At 38.2% G+C, this 16,682-nt stretch overlaps 2 protein-coding genes across 5 annotated transcripts in view; one reads left to right on the top strand and one right to left on the bottom strand.

Moving 5' to 3' along the window:
- Positions 1-3,339: 3,339 nt before the first annotated feature.
- On the top strand, positions 3,340-8,000 carry LOC127003466 (Krueppel-like factor 11). Its single transcript, XM_050870196.1, has 3 exons — positions 3,340-3,507; positions 5,131-5,628; positions 6,432-8,000. The coding sequence occupies exons 1-3, from the start codon at positions 3,448-3,450 to the stop codon at positions 7,512-7,514; spliced, it is 1,641 nt and encodes a 546-aa protein (XP_050726153.1). The 5' UTR covers positions 3,340-3,447; the 3' UTR covers positions 7,515-8,000.
- LOC127003447 (little elongation complex subunit 2-like) overlaps positions 7,442-16,682 on the bottom strand; it is a 134,987-nt gene continuing 125,746 nt past the window's right edge. For 3 of the 4 annotated variants that reach the window (XM_050870168.1, XM_050870157.1, XM_050870176.1), the window contains one exon: positions 7,442-15,287. In XM_050870168.1, coding sequence (XP_050726125.1) covers positions 15,175-15,287 — 113 coding nt within the window. In that variant the 3' untranslated portion in view covers positions 7,442-15,174. The remainder of the gene's footprint in view (positions 15,288-16,682) is intronic. The other variant, XR_007757078.1, reaches the window with a different exon arrangement.

The following is a 16,682-nucleotide window of genomic DNA, read 5'->3' as shown; positions in this document are numbered from 1 at the left end:
GTTTGAGCTCTAATGTTGACGACAGACAGACAGACAGAGAGAGAGAGAGAGAGAGAGAGAGAGAGAGAGAGAGAGAGAGAGAGAGAGAGAGAGAGATGTAGTTTTAGATCTATCTATATATCTATATCCATCTATCTTTTTATCCATCTATCTATAACTTTTATAAGTGCATTCATTCTATATATCTTATATATACATTATGTATTGCAGGTGTGTGAGCTGCATTTTAGGCCCGATTACATCATGCGAGAGGCAACACACTTCGACGAGAAGAATGGGAGAAAACTTAGCGCCAGCTTGATGAAGATTCGCCTCTAGGATGGTGCTGTTCCTTCTCAATTACCTAACTGCCCTGACTATTTATCGGAACCTGCATATGTTAGAGAAGGCCCCGACATGAAGAGAACGAGGAGGGAGCAATCTGCTATACAGGTAGCAATGGAGAGAAGTATAACAGATGAGGAAAACCATAGGAAGAGTAGATAATTTAGTAATTTAGGTGAACTGAAGGAAAAGTTAACTGACATTGATAAATACTGGACAGTAATTGATGATGAAGGTATTATACATATATGCTATGTTATCCATTCACCACAGCCACAGGTTGTTATATCTGTAGTCTTCGAGCCTGAGTGCTCCTTGCTTGCTTATGCACAGGGCAATAAGGCTGAGCAGCTTGGAGCTTACCATATCCCTCAAGGATTACAAACATTGACACACTTGAAGAACTACTGAACAAATTGCGCATGTGTGACACTGAGCATCATGCCTCCAGTCAATACAATCAATACAACAGAACTGTTTTATTACAGCTTGTTATTTCACTTTTGTCCATACTTATTCCACGAATGCCATACTCAGTAACTATTGTGCCAAGGAAAATAACATTGTTGCTGCTAAGAAGTGCGATAAAAGCAAAGGAAAAAATAAATAAACTTCAGACTTTGAATAAATGATTCGTGGAAGAGGAGGATATAATAAATGAACATAAACATTTAGGTATTATTCATACAAATAGAAATAATGATATATATGTGAAGTGTTTCTTTATCATTAACATTTAAGAAATAAACTAAGTACGATTTTTTTTTGGTTAGCAGTGTGAGTGTGTGTGTGTATGTGTGTGTGTTATCCCAGATGGCTTACCTACATTGATGCGTTGGTGTGGCGGGAGCGGGCTGGGAAGTGGAAGGGCACGAGGGCAAGGAAAACGTTCCTGCGATCTTCTTTTGAGTTGAAGTATTTTGTCCTAAATTTTTTTTTTCTTTAGTAGTAGTATCCATTGAAGGACGAGCTGAGCATCTTACAGCATGGACTGTGGGGATGGGAGTGAGTGACTGCAGTAAGTAATAATCATAATAATCGTAATAATAATAATATGACTAATCATTTATATTTTTTACATTAGCTTTAATATCATTCCTATAATAATAATAATAATAATAATAATAATAATAATAATAATAATAATAATAATAATACGGTAAAATAATAATAATAATAATAATAATAATAATAATAATAATAATAAATAGTAATAATAATAATAATAATAATAATAATAATAATAATAATAATAATAATAATAATCCGACAACCATCGCAAAAAGATCAATAACGAAAATAATGATGATGCAGCTTTTGCTGGGCGGTGAGGAGAGGCCCGATCCCTTCCTCCCTTGATGGGTGTCCCTGACCTGCATTCACGCTACTGTTACGCCTACTGTTGCTAATTTATCCTTGGCCTGCCTCACCTCTCCTGGAAAAGCCTTGAACACAAAGGACGAGGAGGAGGGTTGCTCTAAGATAAACAAATCCGGTACTACCCCGGCTAGAGTACGTGGTCAGTGACTAATGTTTATTAAATATTGAAATGGCACCTGGCACTGGGTCGTTTACAGGTCCAGTTCTGATTTGATATTCACCCATGCTATTTAGTACGTACCCATTTCCTCATACACGTCCCCACTCCTGAAAAAAACTGACAACAACAATAATAATAATAATAATAATAATAATAATAATAATAATAATAATAATAATAATAATAATAATAAATTATAAAAAAATCCTGGAATTTTTATAAGTTCGCGCACTCACTACCTATATACGCTTATTAGGTTAAAGTCCCCTCTCCTTGTCTATAAGCTTGTCTTGTGTAGTGAAAATTACACCGGCGGAAAGGGAAACTAATATGGTACTTTATTAAATAAGTGTTTTCAGAGTGTTTATGTAAAGTTGTCAGGCTACTTTGGGGTTGAGTTAATTGGGTTTAATAATTCGACGAATATTGGGAGAGGATCTGGTGCTCTCTTGGAAGCATGCTACAATAATTCAACTTTAAATAATTTGTATATCTTCCATTCAAGAAAGGAAGATAGATGGTGGGTGACCGGGAGCTTTCTTTTTTTTTTTTTTTTTATAAATTACACGAAGATACACTAAATTAATAGTAGATAGCTAACCACGAAAATAATTATACGACGGAAAAAGCGAAGCTAACTTCAAGAAAACTCAAGAATAATTCAACATCTTGAGTACACGTACATAACTTTAAAAATTTAACTATCATCGAGACAGGTAAGAATATACACAAGGAGAAAGTGTGTTGAGCGAGGAAGGTCCATAAAGGTAGTTGGTCCCACCGCCGCTCACGCCCCGGCCACCAGTGACTCGGATTTTACTCACGCTCTGAACGAACTCTTGAGAAAACTACATAGCTTTTCACCAAGGTACAGGAAGTTTCTTTCCAGAGGCCATTAACCTCAGCGGGCCCCCCCACGAATAGTGAGCACAAAGACGATGGCGCTAAAAAACAATATCAATCTCTCACACCGAATCACCATTTGTCAAGCTGCGAAAGAAAGAGACTCGGCGGCGTTTTTATCGATTATGAAGAAGATTGGAAAGAGGCGTTGAGCAGCGAGCTTGGGAGCGGGTGTGTGGCATTAGGTGTGCACGTGATCAGGCTGGGGAGAGAGGACGCTGAGCACGAGCTGTCCACGTGAACAGCTGCCGCGCCGGCCGCCCATTGGTGCCGCGGCCGCGCCCACGCCGCTCATTGGTCCGCCGCCTCACCCGCCCCTTTCGTCACGTCTCTTCACCTCACCCAACACATAGTTTCGCAATAAATATATTTCTCTTGGAATAACATACCTTAAACGATTACTATCTCACCTGAAACTATTTGAGTGTGTGCAATATGCAGACATTCTACATAATGTGAAGTTCCTAAAACTTCAAAGTTACGGGGTGTTATGTAAATGGCAAGAAAAGACGAGGTGTGTGGCGAAGTGTAGAAGCTGCGCAGACAGAGAAGCAAAGCTAAACGCGTGTGGAAGGCGCGTCGCTATATGTGTCCTGTTAGGAGTGTGTGGCGGATGTGTCGAGTGTAGCCGCGGTACATCACTTGAGCGAGCAAAGTATTACAAAACACGGATTTCCAAGATGAAGAAGCAAATCATGATCAAGCATTCATGTCCACAGAGTATCGTCAGGAGCCCAAAGGTACACAACCATCACATGCTTCAGTTTTATGCTATGGAGTGAAATAACTTTATGAAGAGATGAAAACTTGATCTTCGTACGTACAATTAATTAATTCATTCGGGTCTCCTTCACCTCGAACGAAGTGAAAAGACAATGAAATAAACTATGCTCAATTTTGCCGATTACAAGTTCGAGCGGGCAATAATAACGTCTGTACACACTGAAAAATGAAGATCTATGACCGTGACTTCCTCACGGGATGTAAAAACCTGAGCAGTTTCACTCGATATGATGACACCCGTATTTGTCTTAACCATGTAACATTTGCCATGGAGGTGTAAGAAGTCCTTTTCCAAGTATGATCAGCGTTTACGATCGCTCACAATTGGGAAAATATTTGCTAAAAAATATCCAATTTATAATGGTCGTGTTCTCTTCAGTTAAAAAAATAACTTGTAAGAAAAGCTGAAGGATTTATCTTAGTCGAAAGTGACTCATCTGAAGTTCCCGCTCCTTTCTCACTCTGGGGTGGCCTTGCCTCTATCCGTCAAACAAAGGGTGAATTCAGTCTTGTGCCTATTAGGTGACTAATTATTGGTTGACACGTAGTTGTGTTTTCCCAAAGGAAGAGATATTGTACGAGGCAGCGAGGTCATGGCTAGGGGCCACGGGGGAGGGGCAAAGGAGGGGGGAGGAAGTAAATCATTCACATGCTGATCACGTGATATCTGTATATATAGAAAGAGACCTGTAGGATATATGAAGGTTAACGGTGTTAATACTAATATAATTCAAGGAAGTTTAAAGTAGATATTAAGGAGGCAGACGCGCTACTGATCAAAATAACAGTAGTGGCTTGCCCACCCACGAGTAGAGGTAGGCGCCGTGCTGTCTGGTGGGGACGCGCGGGCCAGAAATTTGGTACTTCTTACGTAGAGTTGTTCCATCAGCGCTGACAAATATCAATTAATTTAATCCACCGTTGAGTGTTTTTAATTTGTAAGCACTAACTAAAATTATTACGAATGTTTAAAATATACCTTTCAGTAGTCAGTATTTTGCATCTCTCAGTGGGATAGTGGTGGATAAAAGTTCAGCTCACAATAGAGGCCATGAGTTGGATTCTCGAGTCAGTTTGGATCCGTCAACTTTCATGCTGCTACCCTATTTACCCAGCAGATAATAAATATATATATATATATATATATATATATATATATATATATATATATATATATATATATATATATATATATATATATATATATATATATATATATATATATATATATATATATATATATATATATATATATATATATATATATATATATATATATATATATATATATATATATGTGAGATACAGCGACCCCGTATAAAGACGGGTTAATAAAACTGACGAAGAAGAATATACATGAGATACCTTGGTCTTTGGATGCAATTGAGAACAATATCCCCATCGAGTAGGGCTGAGGACATAACGAGCACAGGTTCGCTTTTTCACCTCTTAAAATATACACCAAATTACCTATTCCAAGCTCAATATTCAAACTGTCCTTACTTACTAATTAACACACCATGTTATTTTCATTTAATTTTCAACATAGTTAATGTTACATATTTTTTTTTCTCTTGCAGGTGCAGACTGTCGAAGACCGGGACACTCTGTGGGGATCTTATAGTCAGTTTTCCTCACCCCTTAAAAAGCCATATGAGTACAGTCAGCAGACAGTACCTGACCTCCCTCTGGGTACAGTGAGCCCGGATGAGCATAGACTAAGGAGTTCTGATGACAGAAGGGACACCTTGAGGTATTTGGGAAAGGTTGGCCTAGAGGACAACATAAGACCAGTTTATGGAGACAAGACTCCAGTCCTACAAGAGTGCTGCTACAGGAGTCAAACTGGTGCTGCAGATCTCGAAGTGGTGGAGACCTTACTTTCATTTTCAAAGCTAGAGGCTGCCCGGTGGAACAGCCAAAGGTGTCACACATCTGCCTTGGAGTTGCCGCCATCCCCGCCATCCTCACAAGGCGGAGTCTCCCCTCGTCACCCCCTCGAGTCTGATGTCGAGGAGGCTTGTGATACTATGCATCTTCGCAGGAGGACTCCAACAAAAGATCCTGAGTTCGGCAATGTATGTACATAAAGCTCACAACAATTGCTTAGTTTTCTTTTGTTTGTATTTGTTAAATGTTTAACTCGAATTTTATTAAAATATACCATATTAAAAAAAATAGTACACTAAAGCTACCATACTATGTGAAGAATAATGCTTGCTATAATGTTAGTAGACTTGTTTGTGCATAATCCAAACGACAGTAGGGATAGCATGCTGATCCAGTGAACAGAGGGACGTTTCACTTTTTCCCTAGAAATTTAGGGGAAAATCAGAACCATCCTACCATGATGTATATTCCTGATAAGCAATGTCATAACTATCATACTAACTTCTACAAACCCCCACCATAAAAAGGTCAGATTACATAAAATGAAGTAATAAAATTAGAACTAGAACATGGAAACCCTGTATGCAGAGTGAATTATAATGTCATATATAATTGGTAGCTAAGTTATGGCATAGCTGATTTGAATGTAGCTCATAAATATAATCAATTATTTCTACTTCTAGGGGTAAATACAGTCAAATGGATGATTATTCCTGATAAATTTATGATTATTCATCAGATTATTTGAAGAATACAAGCACTTTGGGCACCTATTCAAATAGGAATAATACATTTATTTATAATTAATGGATAAATTGAATATGAATACCATTACATCCAAATACTGTATTTGAATACAAATGCTCCACACTTACTCTTGGCAGGAGGTAGCACTCTCTTCACTTCAACAAGCCAAACAGTTTGTGTTGTTTAACTTATTACTTTACTTTAAGATGGTAAAATGAAATGATTAATTTGATTTCTCTTCTAGTTCCAGAGCCTAATGAGTCAGACTCCACCTCACATTCCCTGCACACCACCCCAGTCACCCAGCCCTGCCCCTTCCAGTCATGACTCCAGAGCATCTACACCATCTTCATTATCTGGAGTGCCTGTGTCTGTTATAGTTAAGGCAGAAAGGCAACCACAACCAACTTTTGAGAGAACAAGAACACTGGCTGAACGTAAAGTATATTACCCTGACTACTCAAGGTTTGGGTCAAATTGTGAAGGGGACTTCGACGGTGAAGAATTGTCATCATCTTTACCAGTTCATTTAGCCTTCAACAACAGCAATGACCAGAAATACCAAACACCCCCAAGAAATATCAATACTGCACAGGAGCAAATATTTGTGCACTCCAAGGACACAGACCGTGAAGACAGCGAGTCATCTAGAGAAAGTTTAAATGAAAAACCCATCGTACCTGAACTTAAAATCAGCCTCAATGATTCTGTATCTACAAATATATCAGCCAAAGCCCCACAATATAGTAATAAGTTGGTTGCTATTGCACCAAAAATACAATCTCTGATACCTGTTAATTCAGGCACTTCAGTGATTTTTGCCCAGATTAATGGTTCACCAACAGTGATTCCCACCACATCATCAGGCATTACACATTTGATCGTCACCCCTGGAGGAAATGGTACTTCAGGATCTCAAGTTATCTCGCCTATACTCTTATCTGCGCCATCACCCCAGCCTCTACATGAAGACAGGAAGAGAACATTCAAATGTACATATAAAGACTGTGATAAAACTTACTTTAAGTCATCTCATTTAAAATCGCACATGAGATCACACACTGGTGAAAAGCCTTACCAGTGTTCCTGGGAGGACTGTGAAAGGCGGTTTGCAAGATCAGATGAGTTATCACGTCATAAGCGAACACACACAGGAGAAAAAAAATTTGAGTGCACTTCATGCAAGACAAAATTCATGCGTTCTGATCACTTGGCAAAGCACATGAAGAGGCACACCCGCCGCCGTATTGGGGTTCCTGTGGCTCCAAAAGTATCAACTCTTGCACCTGCTATTAGCTTTGTAACAGTTCCAACCTTACCCCAGTGACCTGATCTCCTTGTTATAGTTTATCTTAAGTGCTATTTGTATTAATGGTGGAAACTATCTTACCTAATGGACCAATGACTAGATTTAAGTAAAGAGGTTTTGATGTCCAGTAAGTTTAAAATGGAAATAATTTTTCTAACTAGTTTTCAACCTTGTAAAGGGTAACAATTGTGTAAAGAAGCTTAGCATTTTAATATGTAAAGTTTTAAAGATAATTATGTGCACTTGTGCAAGCCCTTAATGATCGTAAAGATCAAATAAGTTAGCAGTTAATATATCACAGATTGATAGAAATAATGTACATGTTTTCCATTTACATGTCAACTTTAAAAGGAGACATTAATTTTACACTTTCAAGTCTTACAAGTGTGAAAACTTTTTACCAAATTTAATGTGATACCTATTTATTTAATGTATGTGATTTTTCACATCCAAAAGTAGAATATTTTATATTCTTTCTAATATAACCCCTTTAAGTGGGACATACATATTTCTTTTATTTATCCCAGAAAGTAATTATACCTTCACCCTACTTTAAATAACAAGGCTATTACAACAGCCTGCAGAGGGGATATGGATGTTATGATCATAGCCAAATCTTGATCAGCACAACAGGTTGCATGAGTGTTACTGTTGTCCATTTTATTAGGTGATCTTTTATCTGACAGTGGATTGTATTCACAAGGCTTGACCTCCCTACCCTGCATTTGTGGGAAACCTAAGTTTATGGCTACATCAAAACTGCACAACCTTGACTAAATAGCAATGACTTCAGTAGTTGTGGACAACCTTGACTAAATAGCAATGACTTCAGTAGTTATGGAAAGGTAACCAAAGAGACATTTTCAATGATGAAAGCTATTCTCATCCATAACAAACTGTTCTGCAATCTGTTAATGCTATCTAGGACTGTCATAAACATGGCTGTAGCTCACCCTACAAGGCCATCCCCGGGAACTCCTCCAAACAAGGCTCCATCCAGGTACCCATTCCTGCTAAGTACTTCTAAGCAGGATCCATTGACTTCCTCTAGCCCTAAACTTTGTGGGCATCCCCTTGGCCTCCTTCACTCAAGGTTATCTCGTATGGAAACAACCCAGTGAGTAGGGTTTTGACTTCCGGGTAGGGAAGGAAGTACTTGCTCATATAACCAGAATTGGTTTTCAGACTATATACAGGTATTAGGCATTCATTCAGTCTGAAGAATTGGCTGTTGCTGATAAAGCAGAAATTATCTGGGAGTGCATAGCCAACCCTTCTGAGTATTTTCTTAATTTTGCCAGCTACCTAGTTCCTTATGGCACCAGGATACTGACTTTAGTAATCTTCATTGCTATGGGCTTGAGGTATGGCATACACTTTTCCAGTCATCATAATGGTTGTCAATTTTTTTTTTCACAAGAAGCAGAAATGAACTAGAGGACAATTCTTGAGTTATCTATATTGTGACAGCCATACAAGAATTGACCTAACAGCACAGGTACCTGATGGGGAGACAGTGGCTGAGTGGATAGCGTGACGGCGCCGCATCTAGGACGACGTGAGTTCGCACCCCACCCGGTGCCACAAGCCGGGATTTTTCAGTCACCGCTGAGTGGCCTAAGACTACCCACATGCTGTCCAGAAGACCATCTATCAACAAGGACTCTAGATTCTAGGATCAAAGATGAGCTCCGGGGGGCAGCATGAGCCAATGCAAGATGACGCCACTATAAATACTTGCCTGGGGAAAAAGAAAAAAAAAATCTGACAGAGAAAAAGGGTGGAAAAAAGGATAATAAAAATGGGTCAAAGTTTTTAAGCACACCACTAACTAATAATTAAAACAACCTTTTGAATGTGATAGAAGTGCATAGTTCAGGGGATGGATGCTGAGTAAGAGGAGGGGGAAGATTTGTCCGAGAGCCCGGTTTGCAGAACAAATACACTTTTTACCTCAAAACCTATGCTTGTTACATATCAAAAGTTCTCTTAGTGTTGATTAAAATAAAGAATAAAAAATATTCTCGAACTAGGTAGCTAAGACTATTTAGCTCTGCTAGTGTTACTAAGAGGACACTACTAAGAAGCTGCTGTGAACTGATATCAAACTCATAACATTTCAGTTACTAGCCAAGCATCATACCCACCGAGGTAACCAGCCCCCAACCCCCTATGGGGTTGCAGTGAAGAAGATTGAGGAAGGATGCAAAACAACCCCAAACCACCACTGACAAACTACTTTTGGGTAATATTTTGAGAATCAGAACTGTATCAAGACTGACCTGAACAGTGAACTACACTGAAAGGTCATTCCTCTGATACACACTTATAAAAAAAGAATTGTTGAGTGGTTCATTCAGCACAAATTAAATAAATAAAAGTCATTTCAGTGTTTAAATCTTGTTTTTAAGAAAAACTTTTACAAAATAATCTGCACCTTAATTAATCTTTCCCTATAATTAAAAAGGAACACAGTCATGAATATGTAAAATAAATCTAAACTTATTTATAACTCAAGATATGAAGGAACCTAGATAGCTTATTAATCATCATGCACTGACCCTTAAACTTATATTTAAAGCTCAATTGGCAGATATAACTTCTAAACATTTGTACAATTAAAGGAACCACAGTTTGACCTATCCTTGTTTTCTTGCTGGTAGATAATTATATACATTTAAAAATTGATAAAACTATATATAAAAAAAATTACATATAGTGGAAATGCATGATTAACAGATAACATACAACAATAAATCACTCACTTAAGCTGAACCCTTTGCTCCTAGCCGAGTAAGTAAGGACGCTGCTGATTGACTTGGTAGGTGGGGTGCCTGATGTTAACACACAAGTCTAGATTCAGAAAATATTCATATTACTGTACTTAGTTCATACGTTGCAAAAGATATGTAAAAATTTTTTTATTTTTTTTATGTATGATTAGATTAAGCAGTATTTGTGCAACTATAGCACCGTTTTTAGGACTCGACAGGGTTTAAAGACAAAGTAATTACTGTGAGAAGTCAGAGAATATCTTTTAATGATTATATCACCTTTTACTGATTACCAATATTTGAAGCTATTATGGAATCAATTTTAGAATAAAACTTTTGTTCTCATACTTTAAATAATCCTGAATGCAATAGAACTTTCAAATTTTAGATAAAGTGTGATATAAGGGGAGACAAGGAAGGATTTGTAAAAAGTGGTATGAACACTGAATGTCATTCTCTGACCTCTACTCACCATAATTACTTTATTTTTTTACCCTGTCAAGTTTTGAAAATCACGTTAATATTTGTATGATCCCTGTTGAATCCAATATCATCAACAAAATTTGCCTATTTTGTGTAATACATGAGTTAAGTAAAGAAATACAAATAGTTTCTTAACCTACGCTATTGTATTGGAAGACGGAGATGTCAGACACCCCACCCACCAACAGCCATTTAGCAATACGGTACATCCCCACATCACCCTACAGGTGTTGGAGCCTTTTATAGATGAAACAGTACAGTCTGTTCATGCATGTTGAGATCTTTGAAAATTTCATGTACCTTGGTAGCATAGTTCAGAACAACATCAGGTCTCACCAGGAAGTCTTATGGCAGATTGGCTTGGTCCACAGGGTTATGGACATAGCTGGGCACGATAACAGAAAATCTTATTCCCGATAACCGATAACTGATAATGGAAAACCTTATCGGTGATAACCGATATTCGTTAACTGGAGACACAAATATAGGCGATAACCGATAACTGATACCGATATAAATCCACAATTCCGATACTAGCTAGCGAAAAGTCGGATAGGCAAAAACGATACTATATTGATATTTCAAATAAAAAACATTGATGAATTCAAATTTTCATTATCCGTATTTTAGAAAACGTACGAAATCTGAAAACCACACGTTGACACGTACCTATGGACAGTAATACTAGAAACGCCTGAACCGGTGTTATGTTATTTGGCGTCCCCACCATCAACGATATTGTTTACAAACACTGGTCTCTCGTGAATTGTGCATGCTCAGACCAGTAAGCGTAGACCTGTACAGTCTCACAAAGCTTTTTAACCGTAATTAAGAGTTACTGGAAGACTGAATCAGACATACAATACCACTACCACCATCCCCGCTTTTCTAGACCGACACTCTGTATGAGTTGTATTTATATGTACAGAGTGTCATTCTAGAAACAGTGAGGAGGGTGGTACTGTATGTCTGCTTCTGCCTTCCAGCAACTCTTAATGTGTTAAAAAGCTTTGTGAGACTGTACAGGGCTACACTTACTATTCTGAACATGCGCAGTTCACGAGAGACCAGTGTTTGTAAACAAAAGCGCCAGCTGTTGAAGATGGGACACCAAATAACACAACACTGGGTGCCTTCATTACCATGGCATGCTCACAAATGAATATGTATGGAATATCAAATTTGAGGCAGTGAATAATCATTTTTGGAGCAAAGCTAAATGATTTTTCTCTTTGATATATTGATTTTTTAATCTAACAAAAAATAACCTAGTGTTTTAATGTTGATGATTTAAGTATGAAATCTCTTCACGGAAGATATTTCACACCCCGAAGTTTTTTCATACAACACCGGGCGCCCGGGCCACGCATGCGCAGTAGGGAGGGGACAATTTTTTTTTCTGAGAGGCAGAAAAAAAGTAGCGATTATCACAAGTTTGGTTACAAAAGTAACGAAGATACCGATAAATATTTAAATAAGTAGCGGATGGCCGATAACCCAATTTTGTTATCAGCGATAAAGTATCGTGATAACTTATCGCGATAACGCCCAGCTATGGTTATGGACTCACTCAGCACGAGTATATGGCATTGTCAATACCTGTGTAAAAGGACGAAGATCCAAATCTTCAAGTCACATGCAGAATCATGGGATATCACTGGTATGACTGTGTCAAACTGGTGACTATTCCATGAGGCTGATTCGACTCCCGCTCCCACTCTTGACAAAATGTTTGACGTGGAAGAAGAAAGATAAATAGAAGCAAATGAGGGTGAAAAGAAGAGAAAGGGAGAGAGGAAAGGAGGAAGAGAACGAGAGAAGAAAAGAAAGCTAAGATAAGAGTAAATAAGAAGAGGAATGGGAAGAAGAAAGATAGATAAAAGCAAAAGAGGGCATAAAAAAAGAAGGGAAAGGGAGATAGGAAAAGAAGTGAAAAAGAACAAAAGAGAAGAAAGAGAGCTAGGATTAGAATAAATAAGGAAAGGAATGAGAGGGGAAAGATAGATAAAAGCAAAGGAAGGTAAAAAGAAAAAGGGAGAAAGGAAAGGATATGAAGAAGAGAAAGGGAAAGGGAGGAAGGAAGAAGAAAATGAATGAGGAGAAATAGGAAGGTAAGATAAAAGTAAACAAGAAGAGGAATGGGAGGAGAAAGACATATAAAACCAAATGAAGGCAAAGAGAGGAAGAGAAAGGGAGATAAGTGTTACCCTTCCCGCCTTCCCCTTACCCAAGAGAGCATCTTCGCCACACAATGTGACATGGTACAGAAAATGGTACAACATGACGTACTTTCATAGTCCAGTTCAAGCATGGCTTCCCTGCTGGAAAGAAGCTTATCTCTCCTGCTTCATAAAACGTGTAATATCTAAATAAATTTTGTTCTAGATTTCCTTCTCTTTTTTTTTATTTGTTTCACAGCCATGGAAGAAGGGTGCCTCTGCCTAAGTGCCCTCCTCCCAATTCCTTTTTCATCTTTATTCATCTTTTTTTTAGGGGGGGGGCCCCCTAAAAAAAAGATGAATAAAGATGAAAAAGGAATGAAAATAGATTAAAAAAAAACTATTTGCCCCAGCTAAAAAAAAAGTCAGCGATGTATCCATCTACTCTCTCTCTCTCTCTCTCTCTCTCTCTCTCTTTCTCTCTCTCTCTCACACACATATACACACACACACACACACAAAACCCACCTCCAGGAGGACGTCTTTTCAACCTTTTACTCAGTGAAATCTGTGCGTATTGCCAGTGAATCAGTGGGATATTTTCCATGATCTTACATCTGTGTTCTTCCCTTCCCTCTCCTCCACTTTCCTCCACAAATCTATTTGTTTATCCATAGACTCCGTATCCTTGATGGGTGTCGGCGGAACCGCCTAAATATTAGGCGGGCAAACTCTCAAAACAATAAAAAGGCGTCGTGACTTTATTTTTTATCTAGCCTCACCAAATTTTGCATGTAGCTCGCCCCCCCCCTCTCTCTCTCTTATTTACGTTATTTATAATATCTTTTGCTTGGGTGTGCAGGACGCGAGAGTGAGACCTACGTGAGTCTTCCATGGTGGCAGAAGGATGAATAGTGCAGCACCATTGAAAAAAAAAAGAAAAAAAAAAAAAAAAAAACATTCTTGGAGCATGGAAGCCAACTTGTCAAATCCAAAAGTCGCTGAGTTCTTGTAGCCCAGAGTCGGCACAGTGTGAATGGGCTTTTACACACACACACACACACACACACACACACACACACACACACTATATCTATATTAATGATATGCCAGAGGGAATAAACAGCTACATGAGCCTGTTCGCAGATGATGCTAAACTGCAAAGACATATAAGAAACAGTGAAGACTGCAAGGAGCTGCAAGAAGACCTACACAAGATTTGGAAATGGAGTCAGAAATGGGAGATGAAATTCAACGTGAAGAAATGTCATGTTATGGAAATGGGAAAAAGTGTAGAAAGACCAAAATGGACATATAAAATGGGAGATGGTGAAATATTAAAGAAAGTAAATGAAGAGAGAGACCTGGGAGTAATAATGCAAGATTATATACAACCAGGAAGTCATATAAATCGGATCTTTGGTGATACATATAACATGGTGAGAAATATAGGCATAGCATTCCACTACATGGACAAAGAAATGATGAAAAAATTAATAACTACTATGATCAGACCTAAACTAGAATACGCAGAAACAGTGTGGTCTCCACATATGAAGAAACACATAGTAAAAATAGAAAGAATACAGAGGATGGCAACAAAAATGGTTACAGAACTGGAGGGACTGACATATGAAGAGAGACTAAAGGAAATGGACTTGCCAACACTAGAACAAAGAAGAGAAAGAGGAGACCTAATACAAATATATAGGCTATTGAGTAAAATGGAAGAAGTAGATAACGAGAAATTGCTACTAAGAGAGAAACCTTCCAGCAGGAATACTAGAGGATATAGTAAAAAGCTGAGGAAGGGAAGATGCTCAAGAGACATAAAGAAATATAGCTTCCCACAAAGAAATATAGAGGTTTGGAACAGATTAAGTGAAGAAATAGTATCGGCGAAGAGTGTGCAAAGTTTCAAGGAAAAGTTGGATAATTATAGATACGGAGACGGGACCACACGAGCGTAAGCCCAGGCCCTGTAAAATTACAACTAGGTAAATACAACTAGGTAAATACACACACAGACAGACACACCCACACCCACACAGCTGGACAAATATAGATTGGGAGACTGGACTGTCCGAGCTTGAACTTAAGCCCTGTATACTACAAATAGGTAGGTACAAATAGGTAAATACACACACACACACATGACACTTACCTACAAAATACTAGTAGTTTTGGGTATTACCCTATCTTCTACAGTTATGAATTTCTGTTTTCTTGAATTTTATTTGTCCTGATGGTAGTTCCAGCCTTCTAAAATAAACTGAGTTCCTCTTCCTTTTGTATTTTTAAATCATGTAGGCTTTTCTTCTTCTTTGACTTCTCAGCTATTTTTTTTCTTTTAGCCATAGAGATTTTCTGGTTAGCTGAAAATATGAATTTTCAATTAGTACATATTGTACTATGTGTATCATCATTATCACCAGCATCCTCTTTCCAACATTAGCAGAATGCTTTTGCTGCTGTTACCGATAATGGTAATAATAAAAATAATAATTATAAAAACAATAATAACAACAATAAAGTGATACTACTACTACTACTAATAATAATAATAATAAAAGCATTCAAAATCTCCTGGGGACAGATAGACAATTAAAAAGGGCCCTACAACATGGACATCATTCAAATACTGCCACTCCATACCATAACACCTGCTATGAACACAGTGTCACTGATACAGCATTAGGTCCACAGCACACTGGAGGTATGAAGCAGGTAGCTGCTTTCAGATGGAACAGAGGATCATTCACTCTACCTTGCAAACTTCTCCCACTCTTTTATATTTTCCATATATCTCATTATTGATCACATAGTCCTCTATCATGTTAACCATATTTATGCTATTCCCATCTGTTTTTTTTATTTTTTATTTTTTATTTATTTTTTACATCTTTAACCCGTGGGCTTCGGCTATGGGAAAGCCAAGAAGTGGCCGAGAACACGACAAAATTACACTGCATTTTGAGGCTAAGGAAAGAGCATGGAACGTACATCAAAGTACTCCTCTCATAACCATAAAGCCGTTAAAAATATTTACAATTACACAAACTCCATTCTTTTTGGGTGGTGTTTGTTACAAAATAAACAGTCTCGTGACGAGTGGCATCTAGCCGAGAGTCACTTGTTGTCTACTATAGAGAATTTGACAAGTGATTACTGTATGGATAGCTAATTCAGTCTGCCATGACCTTACAGCACCACCTATGACAAAAAAGCCCACCTCAAGATCACTAACCCACCACAATGACCCAGGGCATTCATGGTGGGTTGCACTATGCCACCACCGCCTACAATTAGCTTGAATTAGGTGTTTTATGGCGAGCCCTTTTAAGGGTCCACTGTACCACAGCCACGACCTGTGAGAGCCCTGAAAAGGGTCTGCCGACGTTCTCGAGTTATGTCTTACATTCTTTTCATAACTTTTTTACTTTCAATACGGCCAGCTCAGTATATTTTCTTCTATTCACAGATTGATGATTTATTTTGTGATACCCAAGATGGTGGTCATGATTCCCCAGAACCATGGTTAGGAATTGTCATGAATTTCCCATGCTTAGAAATAGCTGAGAGGGAAATTTCCGTGGAAGTCCCCGGCATTTTATTCGGGAAGCAGAAAATTCCTACCGTACGCTACCCAGACCCAGACCTTACGTGGGTGGAGCTTATCAAATATTTATCATCACCTATTGCTGCCAATGCTGAAATATTTGTGGGATGCATGACCCATTATTACTTAGTGCATGGTGTTAGGGTATTAA

This window comes from Eriocheir sinensis, chromosome 3 (genome assembly GCF_024679095.1).
Source record: "Eriocheir sinensis breed Jianghai 21 chromosome 3, ASM2467909v1, whole genome shotgun sequence".
In the NCBI taxonomy this organism is placed as follows: Eukaryota; Metazoa; Arthropoda; class Malacostraca; order Decapoda; family Varunidae; genus Eriocheir; species Eriocheir sinensis.
This window is presented reverse-complemented; position numbering and strand designations above follow the sequence as displayed.